This window comes from Danio rerio, chromosome 10 (assembly GCF_049306965.1).
Source record: "Danio rerio strain Tuebingen ecotype United States chromosome 10, GRCz12tu, whole genome shotgun sequence".
Classification (NCBI taxonomy): Eukaryota; Metazoa; Chordata; class Actinopteri; order Cypriniformes; family Danionidae; genus Danio; species Danio rerio.
This window is the reverse complement of record NC_133185.1, coordinates 48,972,501-48,998,636: the sequence shown is the minus strand read 5'-3', so window position 1 is coordinate 48,998,636 and position 26,136 is coordinate 48,972,501. Positions and strand designations below refer to the sequence as shown.

General features: G+C 36.7%; 1 protein-coding gene across 6 annotated transcripts in view; it reads left to right on the top strand.

The window, feature by feature from the left end:
- cetn3 (centrin 3) overlaps positions 1–26,136 on the top strand; it is a 47,238-nt gene that overhangs the window by 20,690 nt on the left and 412 nt on the right. For 2 of the 6 annotated variants that reach the window (XM_073913976.1, XM_073913977.1), the window contains 5 exons: positions 1,849–1,996; positions 2,155–2,216; positions 15,980–16,115; positions 18,014–18,128; positions 24,024–24,215. In XM_073913976.1, coding sequence (XP_073770077.1) covers positions 18,020–18,128; positions 24,024–24,215 — 301 coding nt within the window. In that variant the 5' untranslated portion in view covers positions 1,849–1,996; positions 2,155–2,216; positions 15,980–16,115; positions 18,014–18,019. 6 annotated transcript variants of the gene reach the window in all.

Genomic DNA, 26,136 nt, shown 5'->3' with positions numbered 1-26,136 from the left:
TGGGGCTACGTTTTCAGAATGAGCTTAGGTTGGTTTTCAAAAGCAATCTAGAAGAAGAAAAGCCATTGTGATTTCACCATGTCTTCAGCCTGTTGTCATTCATTCATTTATTTTTTTTTCGGCTTGGTCCCTTTATTTATCCGGGGTCGCCACAGCGGAATGAACCGCCAACTTATCCAGCACGTTTTTAAGCAGCGGATGCCCTTCCAGCCGAACCCATCTCTGGGAAACATCCACACACACTTATTCACACCCATACACAATTTAAACTACCCAATTCACCTGTACCACATGTCTTTGGACTGTGGGGAAACCCGGAGGAAACCCACGTGAACACAAAGGAGAACATGCAAACTTCAGGCTGTTTTAAATTAATTAATTTATTCATTGATTTTTAGCTTTTGTTTTACCTGCTTTCTGGAACCGTTTTTCACCAGAGTCTAATTCCATTATCGCAGTCAACTTCGACTTGCGTCCCGAATCTGCCGACGTACGGGGCGAGCTACTGGGCAAAATGGTAACAGCGGAAAAACTGTCCACACGAAAGTAAGCGTTCAGCTGGTTCACTAAAATGGATTCGTTTCAAAGAAGAAATGTTGCCAGATGTACCTTTGGCTACATAATTCGCGCTGTCCAGAAAGGTAGACAAGGGTACGTATCCACATGACCCTGTGTTGGTTAGTATACTAGTTTTCTAGTGTTATACTGCAAGTGTTCTGTAAGTGTTCTTTTGATTTACTCTTTCATTTGAAGTTAAGTCAACTAATCGCTTTAAAAGCAACAGGTTTACTCACTTATTTTAAGTAAAGTCAACTAATCGCTTTAAAAGCAACAGGTTTACTCACTTATTTTAAGTAAAGTCAACTAATCGCTTTAAAATCAACAGGTTTACTCACTTATTTTAAGTAAAGTCAACTAATCGCTTTTAAAGCAACAGGTTTACTCGCTTATTTTAAGTAAAGTCAACTAATCGCTTTAAAAGCAACAGGTGTATTCATTTATTTTAAGTAAAGTCAACTAATCGCTTTAAAAGCAACAGGTGTACTCATTTATTTTAAGTAAAGTCAACTAATCGCTTTAAAAGCAACAGGTTTACTTGCTTATTTTAAGTAAGGTCAACTAATCGCTTTAAAATCAACAGGTTTACTTGCTTATTTTAAGTAAGGTCAACTAATCGCTTTAAAATCAACAGGTTTACTTGCTTATTTTAAGTAAGGTCAACTAATCGCTTTAAAATCAACAGGTTTACTTGCTTATTTTAAGTAAGGTCAATTAATCGCTTTTAAAGCAACAGGTTTACTCGCTTATTTTAGGTAAAGTCAACTAATCGCTTTAAAAGCAACAGGTTTACTTACTTATTTTAAATAAAGTCAACTAATCGCTTTAAAAGCAACAGGTGTATTCATTTATTTTAAGTAAAGTCAACTAATCGCTTTTAAAGCAACAGGTTTACTCGCTTATTTTAAGTCAACTAATCGCTTTAAAAGCAACAGGTTTACTCACTTATTTTAAGTCAACTAATCGCTTTAAAAGCAACAGGTTAACTCGCTTATTTAAGTAAAGTCAACTAATCGCTATTAAAGCAACAGGTTTACTCACTTATTTTACGTAGAGTCAACTAATCACTTTGAAACTTTATGTGAAGTATCATTGTGTATGAATTGTGCCATATATAAACTACTGGTTAACTTCTTAGTGCACGTGCAGTATCAGTACATGGATTTGTGCTTATCAGCATTCTGCTTTGCATGTAAACAAACTCATTGTGCATTAATGCAGTCAGTTGCTCTTGAATATATAGTTTGACTCTACTCTGTACAGATCTAACTGCTGTGTTTTTCTTGGCAGAGATTGTCTGATGATCTCCAGGTCTGAATCTGTGGACACAAAACATCTGCTTCTCCTTCTTTCTCAGCGAGAGAAAACAAGCGAGACGCTGTGCGAGCGCATGTGTGTCTTTAACCTCCTGCCACAAGAACAACATCCCCACATGACGGTCAGCGGCACAGCCCTGCGGGGCTCTGCATGAATACAGCTTCTGAATGAGCTTTTATTTGTCCTCACACAGCATTGCTTCTTACAAAAAGACCGTAAGACAGAAAACCACCCACAGTTCTGCATCACCTGCACATGTTGTGCTCTTCATCCAATCAGAATACAGCAACACAGAGGGGGCGTGGCTAGAACATCACACCACCACTGAGATGAAAGAACAGGTATTTGGGGGAGGAGCTTAAGCAGCACTCAGAACTATAAGACCTGCTGTACTTTGTTGTTGTGTACCTGTACAAGTCAGTAGAATTACTATAGTAATTTAAATAAAGTAAATACTAATAAAGTGAAGGTAATAAAGTACTAATGAATACTATAGTGTTTTTGAACCATACAATAGTATTAGGTGCTTTATAATGTATAGCATTTCCAACTCTTTTTTTAATGAATGATCCAGCATTAATTATACTGAATTGATAAACTGTGATAAATACTGTAATACACTTTAGTTTTTGCTACAGTAAATTGTGGTGTACTGTAGTATAATATAGTTGTATAAAACTACAGTATTAGGTCATTTGTTTATATTGGTGTAGTTTTTGTGTTTTGTGTTTGCAACTATAGAATCAGCACAACAGATACATTTAGGACTTTACTATAGTATGGTTAAGAGTCACTTACTATATATACTCTATATAAGAAACAGTATTTACTATACATTTACTAATAGTGTTGTTTCATATAGGTATAATATAGGGTTAATAGACACTAATTGGTTGTAATTCCAGAACGAAACAGCAGGAAAACTTAAAAATTATGTTTGAATCATTTTGTTTTAATAATTTTATACTCATAAATTTCAAACATAGATGAAATATTATAAAAATATTGAAATAACAGTTATAAGCATTATATAATAGCAATTTAATGCATTTTAAGATCCACTTTGGATAAAAACTAATTTATTTTGATTGTTTATTTAAATTAATAACTGTATTTTATTATTATTACATCTGTCTTGTCTGTCTATTTCTTCGTTTATCTGTCTGTCTGTCCATCCATCTATCTATCTGTCCGTCTATCTATCTATATGTTCGTCCGTCCATCCGACTATCTGTCCGTATATCTATCTGTCTGTCTGTCTGTCTGTCTGTCTGTCTGTCTATCTGTCTGTCTGTCTGTCTGCCTGTCTATTTCTCTATCCATCTGTCTGTCTATCTCTATCTTTCTATCTGTCTGTCTGCTGTCTGTCTGTCTTTCTGTCTGTCTGTCTGTCTGTCTATCTATCTGTCTGTCTGTCTGTCTGTCTGTCTGTCTGTCTATCTGTCTGTCTGTCTATTTCTCTATCTATCTGTCTGTCTATCTCTATCTTTCTATCTGTCTGTCTGTCTTTCTGTCTGTCTGTCTGTCTGTCTATCTATCTGTCTGTCTGTCTGTCTATCTATCTATCTATCTATCTATCTATCTATCTATCTATCTATCTATCTATCTATCTATCTGTCTGTCTGTCTGTCTGTCTGTCTGTCTGTCTGTCTGTCTGTCTGTCTGTCTGTCTGTCTGTCTGTCAATTTGTCTATCTATCTATCTATCTATCTATCTATCTATCTATCTATCTATCTATCTATCTATCTATCTATCTATCTATCTGTCTGTCTGTCTGTCTGTCTGTCTGTCTGTCTGTCTGTCTGTCTGTCTGTCTGTCTGTCTGTCTATCTTTCTATCTATCTATCTATCTATCTATCTATCTATCTATCTATCTATCTATCTATCTATCTGTCTGTCTGTCTGTCTGTCTGTCTGTCTGTCTGTCTGTCTGTCTGTCTGTCTGTCTGTCTATTTGTCTTTCTATCTATCTATCTATCTATCTATCTATCTATCTATCTATCTATCTATCTATCTATCTATCTATCTATCTATCTATCTATCTATCTATCTATCTATCTATCTATCCATCCATCCATCCATCCATCCATCCATCCATCCATCCATCCCATCTGCTGTTTTTTTATTTTGTTATTAAATGAATGGGAACAAAATTAATCCAGTGTTTGGGTTAGTCCACATTTGACCCACTTTGGGTTTAAACTAACCAGCATTTCTTAGAGTGTGACGAATATAAACATTCCTACATAATAAAGTATAGTTATTCAAAAGCATCTTTAAAATAATTAAAAAAACTAATAATTCTAGTTAATGTTTGGTTCAGCTTAAGCCCTGTATCCAACAGTTTAGTGTGATTCTACAGTACGTACAACAGTCAGACTAAAAAAAGACGTTTCCTTACGATCTCAGTGCAGTGTGTAATATAATTACCTCTAACGATAGTAGGCTAAGTGTGAAACCTCTCAAGGCTTTTTTTCCCTAAATTAATCACACAGACGACAATAAAAAAATAAAAAAGCCCCGAAGAAGCCTTCAGTACAGTATTCAGCGGCGGCTCCGGTCTGAACTAGAAATCACCAGCTTCTGCATCATCATCTGCTTTTGTTCAGTATGAGCCAGTCGCAGCCAGTCAGGGTGCGCACACGCACACACACACACACAGCAGAAAACAACCAGACCACATGAGTGAGATTACAACAGAAGCAGAGTGTGATTATATATGCTTATTTTATTTATTTAAAACACAACATCATCATTATTCTGACCATTATACAAGTATACTATTTAAATGAATGAGCTGTCATGTGACCAGCACCGACCAATAAGAACAGGCCAGCCTCTTGGGACACATTCATAAAAACCCCCATAAAATGCTGGGTTGTTGGGTAAAATATAAATAAACCCATAATTATATATATATATATATTTAATCCAATTAAAAAACCCAAATTTTACTTTAACAAATTTAAATGACTTTTTTTAACCCAATGGTTGAGTTTGTTGGAACTTTTCTTTTGCTTTATTTTCATTCATTTCAGGTCGGACAGACACTAATATTCTCTGTAAATACAGTATAAATAATACAGATACACATGCAGATACTCAACCACACCATAAAACCAGCACAGTCTCACAGCAGTCTGTAACTTATTGATGTAGTGCTTATTTTCATATTAATTTTATACATTTGATTTGTACATTTCAGTACAATTTGTTTATCCTCCAATGAGGGGTAGGGTTTGGGCCTGCTTTTAACAAAAACTACATTTTCATATGAATAAAATTGAATAACATGTGTTCTGACAATGTGTAAAACAGATATGAAATCGGGCTGATAAAAATCACACACTAGTTCAATTCACCAAACAAGAAAGTATTAGAAAAATACAATTATATACCATATATAAGATAAAATAGCACATGCATACACAAATTCATACATACGTTAAATAAGTAGATACATAAAACAGGTTTGTTCATATTTGACCCAATTTCGGGTAGAACAACCCAGCATGTTTTTTTTCTCAAAAGAGATCAGCTTGCTTTATGTGCAAACGCTGAGCTGGCAGCAGCGCTCATGCCTTGTATGAGTGATGATTAACAAGCGTGTGAACAGTCCTGTTGTTTCTTAATACTACACCTATCAAATGTCAACATTTACCCTCAGGTGAACTCTGTTGTCACGGCGACAGACTGTTCTGGGTGCAGGTGCTCTAAATCAAATAAGTGCATTCAGTCACAACAAGCAAGCATGCAGCGTCACATACCATGTTCAGGATGAAGCCTCTGGCGGGTGTGTTGCACGGGTGTTTCTTTTTATAACTAATCCTTGGATTACACCTTTGGTAATTCTTGCTCAAGCATCCAAAACTCCCTTGCAGCACCCTAACAACACCCTAGCAACCACCGGGCAACACTTAAAAATCAAGAACACTATAGTAACCCCATCAAACATCTAGAACGCCCTAGCAACCCCCTAGTAACACTCCAACATCCAGTACACCTAAGTAACACCCAAATCAAACATTAACAACACCCTAGCAACCACTTAGTGACACCAAACATCAAGAACGCCATCGAAAACCCCTACAAACATCACAGACACCCTAACAACCACTAGGAAACACTCTAAAATTCAGTACACTGTAGCAACACACCATCAAACATCCAGAACTCCCTAGCAACCACCAAGGGATGATTTACATCCAGTACTGCTTAGTAACACGCTATCAAACATCAAAAGCACTATAGCAACCACTTAGTGGCACCTTAAAAAACATCTGGACACATGAGAAACAGTCTAAAACCATTTCCTCCTGATCATCCAGTGCTCCCTAGCAATCACCTAGCAGTGGTCTAACATTCTGTACAACTTACAACACCTCTCAAACATCCAGACCTCCCTAGCAACCAACTAGAAATGGTTTTACATCTAGTTCACTTTAGTAACACCCTCATCCAACATCAAGAACACCCTAGCAACTACTTAATGGCATCCTGACAAACATTACAACACCTTAGCCACAACCTTGCAAACAACAGGAACACCCTATCAACCACTTGGTTACTAACAACCTTGGAACATCAACCACACTACACCCTAGCAACTTCTCATCAAACAACCAGGAATCCTTGGCTACTTCTTAGCAACGATTCAACATCTAGTACACCTTAATAACACCCCACCAGCCATCTACACACCCTAGCAACCATCTAGATACAACCTACAAACCTTAACCACTTCATCAGCAACCACCTCGAGAACCCCTTACAAACAACCTAGTACACCTCATCAAACATCAAAACCTCTGTTACAGCCCAAATAACACCCTAGCAAATATCAAATACACCCTAGCAACGGTCGAAAATACAGTAGACCCTAGAATTCTCTTGCAGCCACTTAGCGACAACCTAACAAACAACAGTATCACCCTATCAACCACTTGGTAACAACCTACAAAAAGCAACCACCTGGTGAAACCCTTACAGACAACCTAGCAACACCATAGCAACCATCCCAGCAATGCTTTAACATTCAGTACAACTCATTAACTCATCATCAAACATCAAAACCTCCTTTGCAACTACCAATTACCAGCCTAACAAATATCAAATACACCCTAGCAACGGTATTAAATACAGTAGACCCTAGAATTCCCTAGCAACCACTTAGCGACAACCTAACAAACAACAGTATCACCCTATCAGCTACTAGTTACAACCTGCAAACACCAACCAAACAACAACCACCTTGTGAAACCCTTACAAACAACATAGCAACCATGCTAGCAATGCTCTACCATTCAGTACACCTTAGTAACATCTCATCAAACATCAAAACCTCCTTTGCAACCACCAAATAACACCCTAACAAATATCAAATACACCCTAGCAACGATCTAAAATACAACAAACCCTAGAATTCCCTTGCAACCACCTATCAACAACCTAACAAACAACAGTAACACTATATCAACCACTTAGTAACAACCTACACACAACAACCACCTAGTGAAACCCTTACAGACAACCTAGCAACACCCTAGCAACCATCCTAGCAATGTTGTAACATTCATCACACCTAAGTAACACCTCATTAATTATCAAAACCTCTATTGCAACCACCAAATAACAGCCTAACAAATACACCCTAGCAACGGTCTAAAATACAATAGACCCGAGAATTCCCTTGTAACCACATAGTAATAACCCAATAGACTATGGTATCACCCTTTCAACCACTTACAACCTACAAACAGCAACCACCTAGTGAAACCCTTACAGACAACCTAGAAACAACCTTGCAACCATCCTAGCAATGCTTTAACATCCAGTACACCTTAGTAACACCTAGTCAAACATCAAGACTTTCTTTGCAACCACCCAATAACACCCTAACAAAAATCAAAACACCCTAGCAACAGTTTAAAATCCAATACACCTTAGAATTCCCTAGCCACCACATAACAACAACCTAACAAACAATAGTATCACCCTATTAACCATTTAGTGACAACCTACAGACCGCAACAACCTAGTAAAACCCTTACAGACAACCTAGCAACACCCTAGCAACCATCCTAGCAATGCTTTAACATTCACTGCACCTTAGTAACACCTCATCAAACATCAAAACCTCTGTTACAGCCACCAAATAACACCCTAACAAATATGAAATGCATCCTAGCAACGGTATAAAATGCAATAGACCCTAGAATTCCCTAGCAACCACCTAGCGACAACCTAAAAAACAACAAAATCATCCTATCAACCATTTAGTAACAACTTACAAACAACAACCAGAAAGCAACCATCTACTGAAACCCTTTCAAACAACCTAGCAACACCCTAGCAACCATCCTAGCAATGTTGTAACATTTAGTACACTTTAGTAACAACTCATCAAACATCAAAACCTCTGTTGCAACCACCAAATAACACCTGAACAAAAATCAAATACACCCTAGCAACGGTCTAATATCCAGTTCACCCTAGCAACCCCCTAGCAACACTCTAACATGCTGTAGAAACGCCCCATCAAACATAAAGAACACCAAATATGCAAAACATTTTGATATTTTTAACCAATAAAAATAGCCACCTTGCGACAACCTAACAAACAACAGTACCACCCTATCAGCCACTTAGTGACAACCTACAAACAGCAACCACCTAGTGAAACCCTTACAGACAACCTAGCAACACCCTAGCAACTATGCTAGCAATGTTTTAACATTTAGTACACCTTAGTAACATCTCATCAAACATCATCTGTTACAACAACCAAAAAACCCTAACAATTATCAAAATCACCCTAGCAACGGTCTAAAATCCAGTACACCTTAGCAACCCCCTAGAAACACTAGCATGCTGTAGAAACGCCCAATCACACACAAAGAACACCAAATATGCAAAAAATTTACATTTTTAACCAATGAAAATAGCCACTTAGCGACAACCTAACAAACAACAGTACCACCCTATCAACCACTTAGTAACAAACTACAAACAGCAACCACCCAGTGAAACCCATACAAATAACCTAACAACACCCTAGCAACCATGCTAGCAATGCTTTAACATTCAGTACACCTTAACACATCATCAAACATCAAAACCTGTTACAACCATCCAAAACACCCTAACAAAAACAAAAACACCCTAGCAATGGTCTAAAATCCTGTACACCCTAGCAACCCCCTAGCAACACTCTAACATGCTGTAGTAACGCCCCATTAAACATAAAGAACACCAAATATGCAAAACATTTTTATATTTTTAACCGATGACAATAGCAACCTAGCGACAACTTAACAAACAATAGTATCACCCTATCAGCCACTTAGCAACAACCAACAAACAGCAACCACCTAGTGAAACCCTACAGACAACCTAGCAACCATGCTAACAATGCTTTAACATTCAGTACACCAACACCTCATCAAACATGAGAACCATTTACAACCACCAAATAACACCCTAACAAAAATCAAAACACCCTAGCAACAGTTTAAAATCCAGTACACCCTAGCAACCCCCTAGCAACACTCTAGCATGCTGTAGTAACGCCCTATCAATCACAAAGAACACCAAATATGCTCAATTGTTTGACATTTTTAACAAATAAAAATATTATTGATCATTCAACTGGACACCAATCACACTAGTACTAGTGAACATGGCTTTAGGGTGCATGTGCAAGTATGTAGATTAGACAGCATGTCAGATAAAGTCCACACTGATGCCTGTTCTGTATATCTGAGTGTTAAAGAAAGCCGGTTGTGTGTTACTTTTCTATCAGGGTGGTTTTATAACCTTTAGACCTCCAGAGCTGAACCCACAAGCCTCTTGAGAGCACAGACACATTTTGTTCTCATCTGAGGAAGTGGTTCAGGAGCCACCCATCTAACTTCCTGTTCAGCTGTAAACACACTGCCAGCTGACTAGACTACAATGCAATACTTCATTTTTTGGCTTTTGCAATGTGTATTGTTGAATCCCCCAATGTTTGTTTATTTTGATTTATTTTCTTTATATTGTTTTTCATGTTTATCGATTGTTGTTTTGCCTATTAGATATTGTATATACAGTGCTCAGCATAATTACAGCCATTAATAATAGTTTTATCCATTTCTTAATTAATATAGGCGATGTATTTTGGTGTATTTAAACAAAACAGATTTATTAAACAGATATATTTATTGAAATAATATTTAAGTCACCAAATATATTTAGAAATTGAAAGATAATACAATTAAATTCAAGGTAAATATTGCAAAAAATAATAATAATAATAAAAAAATAATAATAATTAAAACCTACAAAATTTCAACTAAATTTTATTAATATATTTTTTTGCTTCTTTTGATTTTTCCTCTTTTCTAAATTTGTATTTAGTATTTTTCTATAACATATAAAGTTGGCTGTACTAGGACTGCTATCATAAGTTATTTTGTTAGATAAGCTCCAGATTTGGCTTCAGTACTGACTAATCTAATGTACATGCACAAATATAATATTGTAAGGTCTCCTATTAAAAATATGAATTTAAAAGAGAGATATGTGAGGGGTGTACTGATATGCTGAGCTCTGGATATGCTTATATATTGAATTAAAATAACTTGTTTTATTCTACAATATTAAATTAAATTCATAATGCGCAGAATGTGGCATAAACTTAATGTCTACATGGTTTAAAAGTTTGAGGTACTTCTGCTGCAGTTCAAGATAGGACGTATGAAAGGAATCATGCTTGTGTTTTGATGGTGTAGGGCGTCCTCTATTGGTGTTCAAGTGCAACTACTACATTTATTTATTATTTTACCGCAGTACTGCACTTTGTTCCAAATGTATAGGTTTTTTCTACTGCTGTTAAACACAAAATAATATATTCCGAAGAAAAAAATGTTGGTAACCGGTTGCATTGACATCCATAATAGGAGCAATACTATACACGCTCAGAAATAAAGGTACTTGAGCTCTCACTGGGGTGGTACCTTTTCAAAAAGTACACATTTGTACTTTAAAGGTCTATATGAATACCTCAAGGGTACATATTAGTACTTAAAAAGTACAAAAGTGTTCCTCGTAAAATTTGTAGGTACTTAAATATACTTTTGAGGTAACAATATGGACCATTTAAGTACAAATGTGTACCTTTTGAAAAGGTTCCACCCCAGTGACAGCATTATTTCTGAGAATTTATGGAAGTTAAACATTTATTTTTGGGCTTTACTATGTACCCTAGTCAAAAAGAAAATTGATTTTATTAATATTTATTGTTTATTAACAAAATTCTACATTCATAAATGTAAATTTACCAATAAGAAACAGAATTTTAAGGTATTGATGACTGAATTATGCTTATATATTAGTAGTATCAGAGACTCTCTAACTAAGAAAGCCCTAGGCACTTTAAAACTTTGTGAACTCTACAATTTATTTATTTGATTATTACATATGTACATTTTGTAAATAAAGTGTACATATTAAAATTAATGAAATTTACAGGCCACAGAATGACTTTATACAGTACATGTGTAACCCTGCCGGTCCTACTCCCCCCAACCCGCTCTGAGCTGGTATCAAACCAGCAACCTTCCGCATAGTAGTCAGTTGCTCTATCAAGGAGGCTAAAGACCATGACCTCTAGCATCTGTTGCTAGAGCATCTTTAGAGGTCAGAGGAGTGATGTTTACCTGCACAGCACACACTAGTTGGCCTCTGTTACACATGCAGCGTCACATACCATGTTCAGGATTAAGCCTCTGGCGAGTGTGTTGCACAGGTGTTTTTTTTTTTTAATAACTAATCCCTTGATTACACCTTTGGTAATTCTTGCTCAAACATCCAAAACTCCCTTGCAGCACCCTAACAACACCCTAGCAACCACCTAGCAACACTCAAAAATCAAGAACACTATAGTAACCACATTAATCATCCAGAACTCCCTAGCAACCCACTAATACCACTTCAACATCCAGTACACCTTAATAACACCCAAACCAAACATTAAGACCATCCTAGCAACCACTTAGTGACATCAAGAACACCAAGAATCAACAAGCATGAACACCCTAGCAACAGTCTGAAATTCAGTACACACATCATCGAACACCCAGAATTTCCTAGCAACCAACTAGGAACACTTTAACATTCAGTACACCTTAGTAACACCCCCATCAAACAACCAGAATTCCTTAGTAACGATTTAGCAATGCTTCAACATCCAGTACTCCACCAACAACAGCCTAGCAACCACTTAGCGACAACCTATCACACAACAGCAACACCCTACCAACCACTTTAGGCTCCCAGCATGGCTAGGCTGGTCAAGCTGGTGTTAGATGGTCATCTGGCCAATACCCCTCTAAAACCAGCCAACCAGCCTAGGTTGGTTTAAGCAGTTTTTTTTAGCAGGGTTGTGCTTGCAACATTCTTCAAATGATCTACTTTTGCACTAAATAGAAGAAAAATAAGAAATAAGTGGAGGAGGAATAACAAGTAATGACAGAAATTTCATTTTAGGGAGAATAGCCGTTTTTTTAGGGGGTTAAGAAAAAGTGCCGTCACTAATACTTATAATCAATAAGATTTATTAACAGAAGCATAAAATAATGTTCAATAAAATTGTAAATAAAATAATTGTTCTGTTACCTTACATGACGTAATATTTTATATAGTAGCTACATTCTACCAGAAATGTACACTTTTACTTATAAAAAATGTGACGGGGCCTGACATTTAAGCTTGTCGATTTAAAAAAAATCATACAAAACAAGCATGAAATCATTTAATTCAATTATAGAAGGCATCCTTGATCACTGTCAGCTTCTCCTTCATCAAATGATGTCACTTCCGAGCATTTTAATGCAAATCTGACAGAAAAATTGGGACAACTGTACATTTATTTGTATTATATGTTTGTAGTATTTATTTGTAGAATTTATTTATAATTTCATCTTTTTTAATCAATTGATGTGAATGATAACAACCTAAATTTGGCAATTTCTCAGGTGTTTTTTTTTTAAGTATGTTTTTAGCATTACAAAACTATTAAAGCTGTGGGTTCAATTGGGCTGAGGACAAGGACAAGGGCAGGGTTTTTACATCTGGAAAGTGTTTAAATAAACAAAAACAATCTGAGAACCAAATGAATGACTCACAGAAGTCAACCATCAGATTGGATTTTTTTGGGGGGGGATTAAGTACATTGTATTTACTGTATTTAATATTTATTTCAGGGACAGATAATGTACGTTTCTCGTAGAATGTCCCATATGTGTTTATATTATTGTGGTTTTATATTTATACTATTATGGGTTTATAGGCTATTGTTGTGCATGATAATTGTGTATATTAATATGATGATACAATATGAATATTCCTATGTGGCAAATAATGTACACAATGACTATTATATTACACCAGGCTAGATATAAGTGTTGACGAAAATCGTTTCACATAAAAAACAACAGAAAAGAAAAATACGGCCGCCGTATTGACCGCCATCATTCAGACCGCCCATTTTCAGGCCAGTCCACCAATAACACAGGCTCTAAAGCAAGACTCTTCCTGAACAGCCAATCACAGGTACCCTCATGATGACGTTTACACCTCGGCAGCCAGTCGGAAACGTTTCCCTGATAATCAACTAGCACCGCGCCGACGACTGTTTGCTGGCATTAGCCGATTAGCGGGACTGCTGAAGCCGATCTCTAATCTTGTTTGACGAATTTTAATTAATTAAAATCAACACTTTTATTGTCGGACTGCAGAAATGAGTCTATCTCTCAGGTAATTATGAGGTGTTTGGTCGCTAACTGTAGGTTAGAAACCCACTGATGTTGCGAGTTGCTAGCCTGTGTATGTAAACCGTTGACTCATAATATTAATAACAATAGTTGCTAGGGAGATAAATAAAGTATATATTCTTTATAAAGACTATTTAAACAATACTGTATTTCATATTGCTTTATAAACACAAACATCAAGCATTCCGTCAGTTTATAGCTGTATATATTGTGCATATTGAAGTACTGTGATCGTCATATGTGAACTCATATTATTGGTAACAGACAGTAGTTCCTAATGTGATTTAATTAAGTATATAATATGTAGAGAGACCATTTTAATGATGATGTATTTCGTATTGCTTTAGAAACACTAATATCAAGCATTCCGTCAGTTTATAGCTGTATATATTGCATGTACAAGTATTAAATGTACTGTGAGCATCATATAATTCGCATGCTAGCATTTGTATGTGAATTGTTGACTCATACTATTAATAACAGTAGCTGCTAAGAAGATAAATCAAGTGTATATTCTGTAGAGAGATCATTTAAACCAGGGGTGTCCAAACTCTGTCCTGAAGGGCAGGTGTCCTATAGATTTTAGCTCCAACTTGCCTCACACCTGCAAGGATGTTTCTAGAAAGCCTAGTATGAGCTTGATTAGCTAGCCCAGGTGTGTCTGATTGGGGTGTAACTAAACTTTGCAGGACACCGGCCCTCTAGGACTGAGTTTGGACATGCCTGACTTTTTTAACAATGTTGTGTATAGCTTCAGAAACACAATTATCACGCAATTATGGATGCATCGATTATAGTTTTTGGTTGTTCGATTATAGTCTGAGAAATAATCCCGGTTTCAAGGCTATGCATTTATTGATTTTAAAACTACTCGTTTCTTAAATCACATGAAAACTCCTTATATTTAAAGTGTTATTTATTGCTGCTCAGTAACCAAGTAATACTTTACAACACAAAATAATAATAAAAAACTAACAATAGTTCATTTGTCTTTGGACTTAAAAATAAGTATAAAAAAGTTTATGACATTTAAACAAGTAATAATTTTATACTGAAAATAATAACAAAAGTAAATGAATGAGTAAATGAATTATTTAATTAAAAAAACGAATAAATAAATAAATAAATAGTATTTGTCTTATGAAAATCTATTATAAGTATTTTCTCATGTATATGTAAATATTTCCATTTTAAAGAGACAAAATGTAGTCAAAAACTGCTGGATGTCTGTCTGAAAGGTTCTTTAGATCAACAAAATTACAAAAATGTTTGGTATTATTATTATTATTATTTCCTTTTTGGATGCAAGAAGAAATGTGTATAAAAAGAGCGAGTGTGTTGCAGCAAGCACACGTTGCTCCCAATATGCGAGCGCAAGCTGCACGTACAAAAGATGGAAAATGAACAGCCCTTAGTTAATAGCATCAGCCATAGTTAAACCTTGTGTGCGTGTGTATTAAGCTCGGAACCTTAAACTAGCGCACAGTTGGCATAACTTTGTTTAGTTGCTGCAGTTTTGTTCTGTGCCACGGTGTTAAGAAGCCTTTACAATTAACCTTGAGGAATTTAAAGGACGGTTAATAGTGAAATCTGTTAATCATTGCATCCCTACACGCAATCCTTTATTTTATATCTGCAAATATTTGCATATACAAGTATTAAATGCACTGTGAGTGTCCTATACATGCTAGCATTTGAATGTGAACTGTTGACTTAATAATAATAGTTGCTAAGGGGTAAATCCTATAGAGACAAAATTTAAACGATCTTGTATTTCATGTTGCATTTAAAACCAATATCACACAATTCTTCATTTTATAGCTGTATATATTTTGCCTATTAAAGTTTTAAATACACTGTGAGCATCACACACACACACACACACACACACTATATATATATATATATATATATATATATATATATATATATATATATATATATATATATATATATATATATATATATATATATATATATAATGCTAGCATTTTTATGTAAACTGTTGACTCATAATATTAATAACAGTAGTTTCTAAGGTTTTAAATTATGTATATAATATATAGAGACAATTTAAACAATTATGTATTTCACATTGCTTTAGAAACACAAACATCATGCAATCCTTTGTTTCATAGCTGTAAATTTTTGCATATACAAATATTAAATGCTCTGTGAGTGTCATATGGATGGTAATTTACACTAGACCTCACAGTGTTGTGTTGAGATTGGGATTGAATGGCACTGTAGGTTCATACTGATGACTGAATGCTTTATTTATGTGTCTTCAGGACTGAGCTGACTGCTGATAAGAGTAAAAGGAAGAAAAGGAGAGAACTCACTGACGAGCAGAAGGATGAAATCAAGGAGGCCTTCGAGCTTTTCGACACAGACAAGGATAAAGAAATAGATTATCATGAATTAAAGGTGAATCCCTCTTTCCAAAATCTGCATTTGTTTGTGATAATACTTCAATTGAACTTTATTTTTAATGGGAGTACACACAAACTCGCTCAGTGAAATTCTAGAACCATCTTTAATAGATAAACTGAGACTGAATTTTAGATTACACTAATAGCAAAATGCAACACTTCTGCAGCCAGTTTCTGTTGTTGGTAAAAATAGTTTATGCCAAATTTCAGATTTTTATATTGTTAAAACTTAATTGTTTGATATGGGGTATATGCCGAAGCATGCTAATAGGACTTTTAATTTGTCAGTAACCTGGGTTAAGTGCTTCCGGTGAATTGAATGCCAATGCAAAATCCAGTGCGTTTAAGGTCTGTTTTCTTTAAAAATCAGCGATCTCCGCTGGCTGAGTGATATCCGATTTAAAGTGGGTCTCAGATTGTACAAGAAGCACTGCATTAAATTACATTTCCCCCTGCCATGTCTTTATAATATAAGCATTTATTTTACCCCAGTATATTCAATGAAGCTTCTGTGTTAGCCTGCCGATTCTGACGGGCGCGTGCGAGTAAACAGCTTTTTGTCTCGTTTTACGCTTGAGCAACTAAATAAATGCTAAAGTTTATTTAACTGAATGTATTTTAATGACATTACAACAAAGGAACAGTATAAAATGGAAAAAGGTTCACAATAAAAGGTCACCGGAAGTTTATCAGCATGGGAACAGCACTAGCTCGGCATATACCCTATTACCTCAAATTTCTGATCTTTTTCTGGCAGTTCAGGTTTACATCTTGTAATTCAGAGTTTTTTTATATCTTACTTAAGATGTTTAATCTAATATTTAATCTTGAAGTTATTACACATCACAATAAAAAAATAATCACTATCATATACACTCACCGGCTGAGGTCTGCAGAAGAGCATCTCTGAACACACAACACGTCCAACCTTGAGGCGGATGGGCTACAGCAGCAGAAGAGCACACCGGGTGCCGCTCCTGTCAGCTAAGAACAGGAAACTGAGGCTACAATTCACACAGACTCACCAAAACTGGACAATAGAAGATTGGAGAAACGTTGCCTGCTCTGATGAGTCTCCATTTCTGCTGACACATTTGGATGGTCGGGTCAGAATTTGGCATCAACAACATGAAAGCATGGATTCATCCTGCCTTGTATCAGCGGTTCAGGCTGGTGGTGGTGGTGTAATGGTGTGGGGGAGATTTTCTTTGGCACACTTTGGGCTCATTAGTACCAATTGAGCATCAACGCCACAGCCTACCTGAGTATTGTTGCTGACCATGTCCATCCCTTTATGAGCTCAGTGTACCCATCTTCTGTACCTAATAAAGTGGCCAGTGAGTGTATTTTTAGTGCAGTTTTCAGAAGATGCCCACTAAAATGTTATTGAGCAAAAAAATTGTTTTAAAATCTGAAAGTATTTTCAAGATTATTTAATATGCTTATGATCTAAAATACTTATAATATAATAATAATAACTATTAATATATTCATATTTTAATAACAAGGATATTTAAGGATTACAGTCTGCTCCCCAAATTAAGTTTTTTTAAAATATTTGTTTAAATGTTTAACACATTGCTCAGCAAGACATTTTTCATAATTTCAGACAAACAAAAAAATTAGTTTTATCACTTATTCTTTGATGTATTGTTAATAAGTAGAGCTACAACAATTACGCAGTTTCATTTTGAAATAAACATATATTGTATAATGAATGACAAATATTTTAAAGCATATTTTTAATTTCATGAAACTTAAAGTGATTGCATTCAATATAGTCCCTTTTGTATGGAATAATGTTTGCGAATATTATTTGATGCAGACACTTTGACTGATATATTTAAACCATTAAATCAAATATTTTAATTCCATCAAATATTCATTTTGCAGGTGGCGATGAGAGCTTTGGGTTTTGAGGTGAAGAAAGTAGACGTGTTGAAGATCTTAAAAGACTACGACAGAGAAGGAACTGGCAAAATAAGCTTTGAAGATTTCAGAGAAGTGGGTAAGTTGAGTTCATCATTCAACACAACGACCATTTTGCTGAAATAAGAAGCATGCTCTGTGTTGATTTTTCCTCAAAAATGTGTGAAACAATATACAAGGTGTCATGAACTACATTAGGTTTTTTATAGTGTGCTATTCTGTGATGTCTAATTATAATGTTGTCAAGATTAAAAAACATCAAAATTTAGAAGAAATTTACGATTTTCTTCTGTGCTGTTTTCCACCTTTATCAAAAGTTCTGTTTAAATGGATGTGGTTGACTGTAGACTCAAAAGTAAACACCCACTGCTCTGATTGGCTGACAATGTTGCATATTAATAGGGCATTGAAATAGAAGTGGGTGTCAATTTTCTGAGGAGGTGAAGCTTATCCACGCCATTAAATCACAGAGTAGAATGTAGTTTTGTCATGTCCTGTCCACACGAACACAGGTTATTTTTAAAACAGTAGTTGTTTTTTAGTTGTGTTTCATTGTTTGTTCAGATGAAAACGCAGTATCGGTAGACTGAAACTGAAACTTTCTGAAAACTCCGGCCAGGTTGAAGTTTTTCAAAAACTGGCTACAGTATGGACTTTACAACTGGAGTTTTTGCCTCATGTCATCGTGCTGTTTACTCCTTTCTGATTGGCCAACATAGCTGGGGTTTGCACGTTTGCGATAAACGCAACATACATTTTGTATTGTTTGCATCGTGGGACTGGACTGTAATCCACCCGTTTTCATGACGATTGACTTGTAAGGAATATACCAGGGCAAATACATAATGCTGCGTTTGGTGTGAACCCAGCATAAAAGGCTTTTTTTTTTGTCAAATAAGTTTTATTTAGTCATTGAGTAGAACTACAGTAATCACAATTTCCAGGATTGTGTTATGAATGTATTATTATTATTAGGAGTGTCAAAAATAATCGTTTTTTCGGTGCACTGCGATGCAGACGCAGACAATTCGGTATCGGTTCAGTAATAATCATAACCGGTTATTACTGACGTCATTTACCTCATGTGCGCTCTGTCGCGAGGGAGGCGATCGCGAGTATTTACAGCGCTTTAACTACTTAAAACTCATAAACTGTGCACAATTTCACTGTGTGTGTTTGCTGGATCAGTCTTTCACTGACATTTACAAGAATAGCCCCTATTTCACTGAGATCGAGAGAATGAAAGTAGCCTACTCCATTTCTCTCTCTCTCTCTCTCTCTCTCTTTCTCACACACACACAGTGGCCCATTTGACCTGCTGGCTTGGTTTTTCTTCTCTTCTCAGCTGTTTTACAGCGTTACTTTTGCATCCAGAAACGAGCGCGTGTCTGCAGAGTTTTCTCCACCGTGTCTATCATACATCAGCTGTGAGATCGCCCCTGCTGCTTATCAGCATCACTCATCTGTGAAGAGCGCAGCGCGCAAGAGCCAATCGCAAACGTTTTTTTTTTTTGAGGGTGTGACCAATCAAAGGGGTGTAAGAGAACTAGACAAGGATCAGAAAATGAGCTGGATATTTATATTTGTTTATATTATTTGCTAAATGCTCGTTTTGTTTAAAGTTACAGTTTATATATCTGACTGTTTGTATTACAAAATTACAAAAATTACAAAATTGTATTACAAATAGTATATAAATATAAATATATTCATACATTTTAATACAAGAAATGCTGCTGTGAAGAAAATATAAAACTGTGTATGGAAAGCACCGTCAATGCACCGAGATATGGAATTGAACCGAATCAATGGCATGATAATCGTAACCGAACCGAACCGTGAGACTAGTGTAGGTTCACACCTCTAATTATTATAGGATTTTTTTCTGCTATGCATAAACCCAGGGGAAAAACACACCCCAACCCCAACCTGTAAGTCTACAAAACAGTAATAATCAAAACAACTTTTTAGGTACATTACATTGCTTTGGGGAAAATAATTCCCCATGAAGTGACAAAATAAATGCCCCAAATCTAGTGAAGTTGTCCAGTGTTTCCCTTTAAAAGATATCTGCTTTATTCCAAGTGCAGAGTAGAAGTCAGTTCTTTCTAGCCTTACAACCCAGCTTATCCATCAGTTTTCCACACTGAATATTCTGAATTGTATGAACACAGACCCAATTTTATCAGTCCTTTTGTAATTCGTATGAAACCCCACCTGAAGAATATGGGTGTAAATATGGAAAAACTTTCATCACCTGATTTGAGCCATATTCCTCCTTGGTGCAACACGAAAATAAGAATCTTATGGAACTTAACCAAACAGAAGAAGTCCTTGACTCGCCCAAATGAATACAAACAAGAATTTAAACAAATAATAGACAGTCTCCCTCATCATGAACCCATATACAGCATACAGATGCAAAAAAACAGATAAAGGAGTAACAGCAGCAGTAGTGTATAAAGATGATGTCTTTAGTACTAGGATTCCAGGAGAAAGTTCAATTTACACAGCAGAATCTTATGCAATAAAAATGGCCTTAGATCAAATGGAAAGGACACAGCGTCGTAACTTTTTAATCTGCACAGATTCCAAATCCAGTCTTCAAGCACTTAAAGCCTGGTTTATACTTCTGCGTCAGGTGACCGGCGTAACCCACGGCGCATGCAACGCGCGTGGCTGTGCATTTATACTTCTGCTGCTGTCTCTGTCGGTCTGCTTTAACACTTCCGAAACGCTAGTTGGCAGTAAGGTGTAAATGTTCCTCTGTGTCAAGTTTCTTCGCTGCTTTTTGCTTTTCCTGAACACTTCCGGGATGTACAAGTGGCTCAAACTCGCTCATTTTGAAGCAGGAACCGGCGAACGTGCAACAACTTTAACTATGAGGTAAACACAAAACAAAACTTTCCATCCGGAGCTCCTTCACGGGACTCCACACTTGTAAACAATCGCTCGCGCCATTCGCGCGGCTCTCGGTCTCGCCCAGACTCGTCAGCGCTACCAAGCCGACCAATCACAGAGCTTACGCTACGCGTCATTGCGACGTGTAGTTACATTTTTTGAGAGGTGCACGTCAGTGACGGCGACGGCCACGGCGAAGGACTATGCGTCAGCGCCGTAGCATACGCCAACGTTTGACGCAGAAGTATAAATCAGCCTTAAGTGTGATCACCCCATAACGTCCATGATTTTAAAGAAGATGACAACACTGGAAAATCAATCTGTTGCATTCCAGGTCATATGGGACTACGTGGAAATGAACTGGCAGATGAAGCTGCAAAACAGGCTATCTCCTTGAATGTGACTGAATGTTTAATTCCTCCTGAAGACTTGAAACCCATCATCAATTTGTACAAAGAGAATGGGACAACTGCATCAACAAAAAATACCTGAAATTAATCCGAAAATAAATTAAAGACATTTAGTAAATTATAATTTTGAGACAAGGCATGATCAGACGGTCTATACCAGATGTCGGATTGGACATTCTAGGTTGACACATTCATATTTATTAAATAACGAAGAATCACCTAAATGTAATTACTGCCAGACTGCTCTTACCATCAAACATATTTTGTTGGAATGCAGAAGTTTCAATTCCATTAGACAACATTTTTATAAGGAGAGTACTTTGATGGACATTTTTAAAAACGTACCACTTGGAAGAGTTTAAAATTTTATATCAAAAATAGAGCTGAAAAATCATATTTAACTTTAAATAAATATTTGTGTGAATTCTATCTATTTCTATTTAATACATTTTTCTAAGTAACTTTTTTAGTTTAATACGAATTTGTTTTTTATCATGTAATAATTTAATGTATATCCATTTGGCCACGAAATAGCCATAAGTTGCTGATGTGGCAATAAATATGTAATAAATTTAATAACCTTTCTATATCTCCTAATATAATAGGCAATGGGTCACGATCCAAGTGTAGATCAAGGACATCTGAAAGCGCGTTAAAAAACCTCATCCCAAAATCTTTTTATTTTATGACACAATACAAAACTATGAGCCTCTTCTGATCTGCACTTATCATATATTGGAGGAAATCCTGTGTAATTTCTTCTTGGAGAAGTGTAGTCTATACAATGCAAGATAATATTATGCTAAATTTTATAAATTTTATGCTAATTTGTTTAAATTGCAACATAACACACATTCAAACTTGCATGGACATGTTTCGGTAATGAGAATTTCAGTAGAAAATGCAGTAAAATGATTAAAAATAAATAAATTATGTTGAAATTACACATTGTGCTTCATAGAGAACAGCGTTGTCTTTATTATAATGTTTTTTTTGTTAACAAATTACTAAGTTTTATACTTATAATCTTAAGTGCCATGTTGTTTTACTGGTTTCATGAGAATAACCCATGTAGGACTGGATGAGGGCGTTAAAGGCTTTTATCGCCACCTGTTGATTCAGCTTTCACTTCACATGCATCACAGTGTATAGGTTCATATCTTGGTTGTAAGGGTCTCCAACAACAGTCTAATATGCATGCAAGGTCAAAAAACACTTTTGTGGTCTTATAATCTGCATTTATTTTTACCTAATTATTCCAGCGACTCCCGTATGAATCGTCCAGTGATTCATTTGTTCCCAAACCCCTCCTTAGCGCGAAGCTAATCTGCGCTGATTGGACCGATGACAGTCTGTTGCGATTGGTCGACTGCCTTCAGTCAGAGAGTGAAATGCACACAAACACACATATTGCCCTCGTCCTTGCGCGCGCACACAAACACAAACACACACCTCCGGACGACAACGCTCTTGCTTCCGCCCGCACCTGCCAGTTTTTAGCCTGAACCCGACCGCTCCCGCTTATTTTAAGAATTTGTTGTCCCGGTGCCCGCCCCGCCCCGTTTTCTGCCCGCTGCTTCCGATCCCGCTAAAGAGCGGGGGAGAACATAACCGAAAATCACCCAGCTAAACAGTCCAGACAGCCAAGCTGTCTGTATAAACACAAACACAAGCACCAAGCAGACACACAGTTTAATCTCTCTCTCTCTCTCTCTCTCATTCGCATAGCAATATCCGCGATATTGCTAGACAGCCCGCTCCCGTCCCAAATTGAACCCGTTACCGACCGCTCCCGCAATTTATTCGGAAATTTATTCCCGCGCCGCAGAAATCTGGTCGGGTCCCGCGGCGAGAATGCAGACCTCTACCACGGAGCTCCGTAAACAAAGTAAACGCGTCGCGTTTTTAACGTGGCTTTGCACGCGATAAGAGAATATAGCCAGTTAACCTGATACAGTACACGCGGTTACAAGTAATAAATCACAACTAAATACATTTGCAAGCTAGAGTAAACGAGGCAACAACTTTAATCGCACGTACTTACACTTGAGAAATGGAGGAAGAAACCCATCCTGACATCCATCAGTAAGTTACTCTTTACTGATCCTTCCTTTAACAAACGCTGATGAAGTATTCTTTGTAGCATGTAGCTTCCAGAAGTTTCCAGTAGTTTCCAACTGCTTGTCTATAATGCTGATGTTTCATCTGTGGATAGAGACTCAATATATCCATCTGCAGTGTGACTTCAATCGATCGGCATGTTTGTGTGTGTGTGTTTGTGGGTGTGTGTGTCTGCGTTACTGCGTCAGAGGGCGGGGCCTCAGGTTTGAAATCTCCCGGGTTTGCGCGTGCACGTGAATAACTTGGTTTCGTTCGTACGTCATGGCGAAACACCTAATGACTCGGTATCAAGGCGACTCGTTTGAAGCACTATGAGTCGACTCTTTTATAGATGAATCAACAGTTTTAAACACTGTATTCTTACAGATTTAAGCCTTAGCTGGATACTTCACTTCACTTAGAGCTGTGTTACACACTACACACCCATAATATGGGCTCTTTAAATCCTGAAATTTACTGGATTTGTATATAGCACTGTGAGCTCTTATATCACAAAAGTTCAAGGGAATTTTCATGATCCTTTTATTTTAATTGTTTTAAAGTGACAGACATGATATTGGAACGAGACCCAAAAGAGGAAATCCTGAAGGCGTTTAAACTCTTCGATGATGATGAAACGGGGAAGATCAGCCTGAGGAACCTGCGTCGAGTCGCTCGTGAACTGGGGGAAGACATGAGCGATGAAGACCTGCGAGCCATGATTGATGAGTTCGACACTGATGGTGACGGAGAGAGTAAGAGGCTGCGTTTCTATCTAGGGAGAGAAAAATGTGCTGTTTTTTTATTGCTTCTGATGAATGGAAGTAGTTATGGTGCTTTTCTCAGTTAAGTTACAGCAAATTAATGTATTGGAGCCAAACAAAAATGGCTGTTTGCATGCTCTTTGGTTTTGTGCAAAGCAGTGGTTTGTAATTTAGTCAGCTAGGCTAATGACAGTGTAAAGGTTTTTTGTTGCATTAATTACTGATGCTTTTGTGTATCTATATATATATATATAGTTTTATTACCTCAGCTGCAAAAATTAGTAATTTAGCAAGCATTAATTTATTGTATATAAATAAATATGGCCATAGTGAACAAATACTTAAAAATGTAATTGTGAAATGATGATAAAGTACATTAGCTAACACCTTACAATAAAGTCTAATTCGTAAAGTAAAGTTAATGCATTAAAATCAACAGCAGGGTTGCCTGGTTTTCACAAACAAAAATCTCCTTGGCTAATCTAAAACTAGCCTACTGGCAGATCAAAACTAGCTTATTTTCCGATTGAACTTGTGCTTTGGCCAGTCAAAACTACGCATTGGCCAATCCAAAAACTAGCCTATTGGCTATTCCAAAAACTATCCTGTTGGCTAATCCAAAAACTAGCCCATTGGTTGATACCAAACTAGATTATCACACTAGCCCATTGGCGGCCAATCCAAAAACTAGTCCACTGGTCAATACAAAACTATATTATTCATTACACTAGCCTTTTGGCCAATCCAAAACTAGTACTCTGGCCAATCAAAAGTAGCTTATTTATCAAACTAGTTCAATGGCCATTCCAAAGCTAGCCCACTGGCCAGTCCAAAACTAGCTTATCAAACTAGCCCATTTGTTAATCCAAAACTAACATGCTGTCCAACCAAAACTATCTTATTTTTTAATCAAGGTAGACCAATAGTCAATCCTAAACTAGCTCATTGGTCAGTCAAAACTAGCTCACTGGCCAGTTTAAAACTAGTCCACTGGCCAATCAAAACTAGCTTATTTGTTTATCAAACTAGTCCAATGGCCACTACAAAACTAGCTTATTGGCCAATCAAAACTAGCCCACCTGCCAGTTTAAAACTAGTCCACTGGCCAATCCAAAACTAGCTCATTGGCCAGTCAAAACTAGTTTATTGGCTAATCCAAAACTAGCTTATTTGTATATCAAACTAGTCCAATGGCCAATCCAAAACTAGCCTGTTGGCCAATCAAAACTAGCTTATTTGTTTATCATACTAGCCCACTGGCCAGACCAAAACTAGCTTATCAAACTAGCCCATTGGCCAATCCAAAACTAGCCTGTTGGCCAATCAAAACTAGCTTATTTGTTTATCAAACTAGTCCAATGGCCAATCCAAAACTTACTCATTGGCCAATCAAAACTAGCTTATTTGTTTATTAAACTAGCCCACTGGCCAGTCCAAAACTAGCCTATCAATCTAGCCTATTGGCCAATTCAAAACTAGCCCATTGGCCAATCCAAAACTAGCCCACTGGTCAATCCAAAACTAGCCCACTGGTCAATCCAAAACTAGCCTATCAAACTAGCCTATTGGCCAATCCAAAACTAGCCCATTGGCCAATCCAAAACTAGCTTATTTGTTTATCAAACTAGTCCACTGGCCAGTCCAAAAGTAGCTAATCAAATTAGCCCTTTGGCCAATCCAAAACTAGCTCACTGGCTAAACAAAACTAGCTCATTTGTCCAACTAGTCTAATGCTCAATTTAAAATTAGCTCATTAGTCAATCAAAACTAGCCCACTTACCAGTTTAAAACTAGTCCACTGGCCAATCAAAACTAGGTTATTTGTTCGTCAAACTAGTCCAATGGCCAATTCAAACCTAGCACTATGGCAAGTACAAAACTAGCTCATTGGCCAATCAAAATAGTCAGTCCT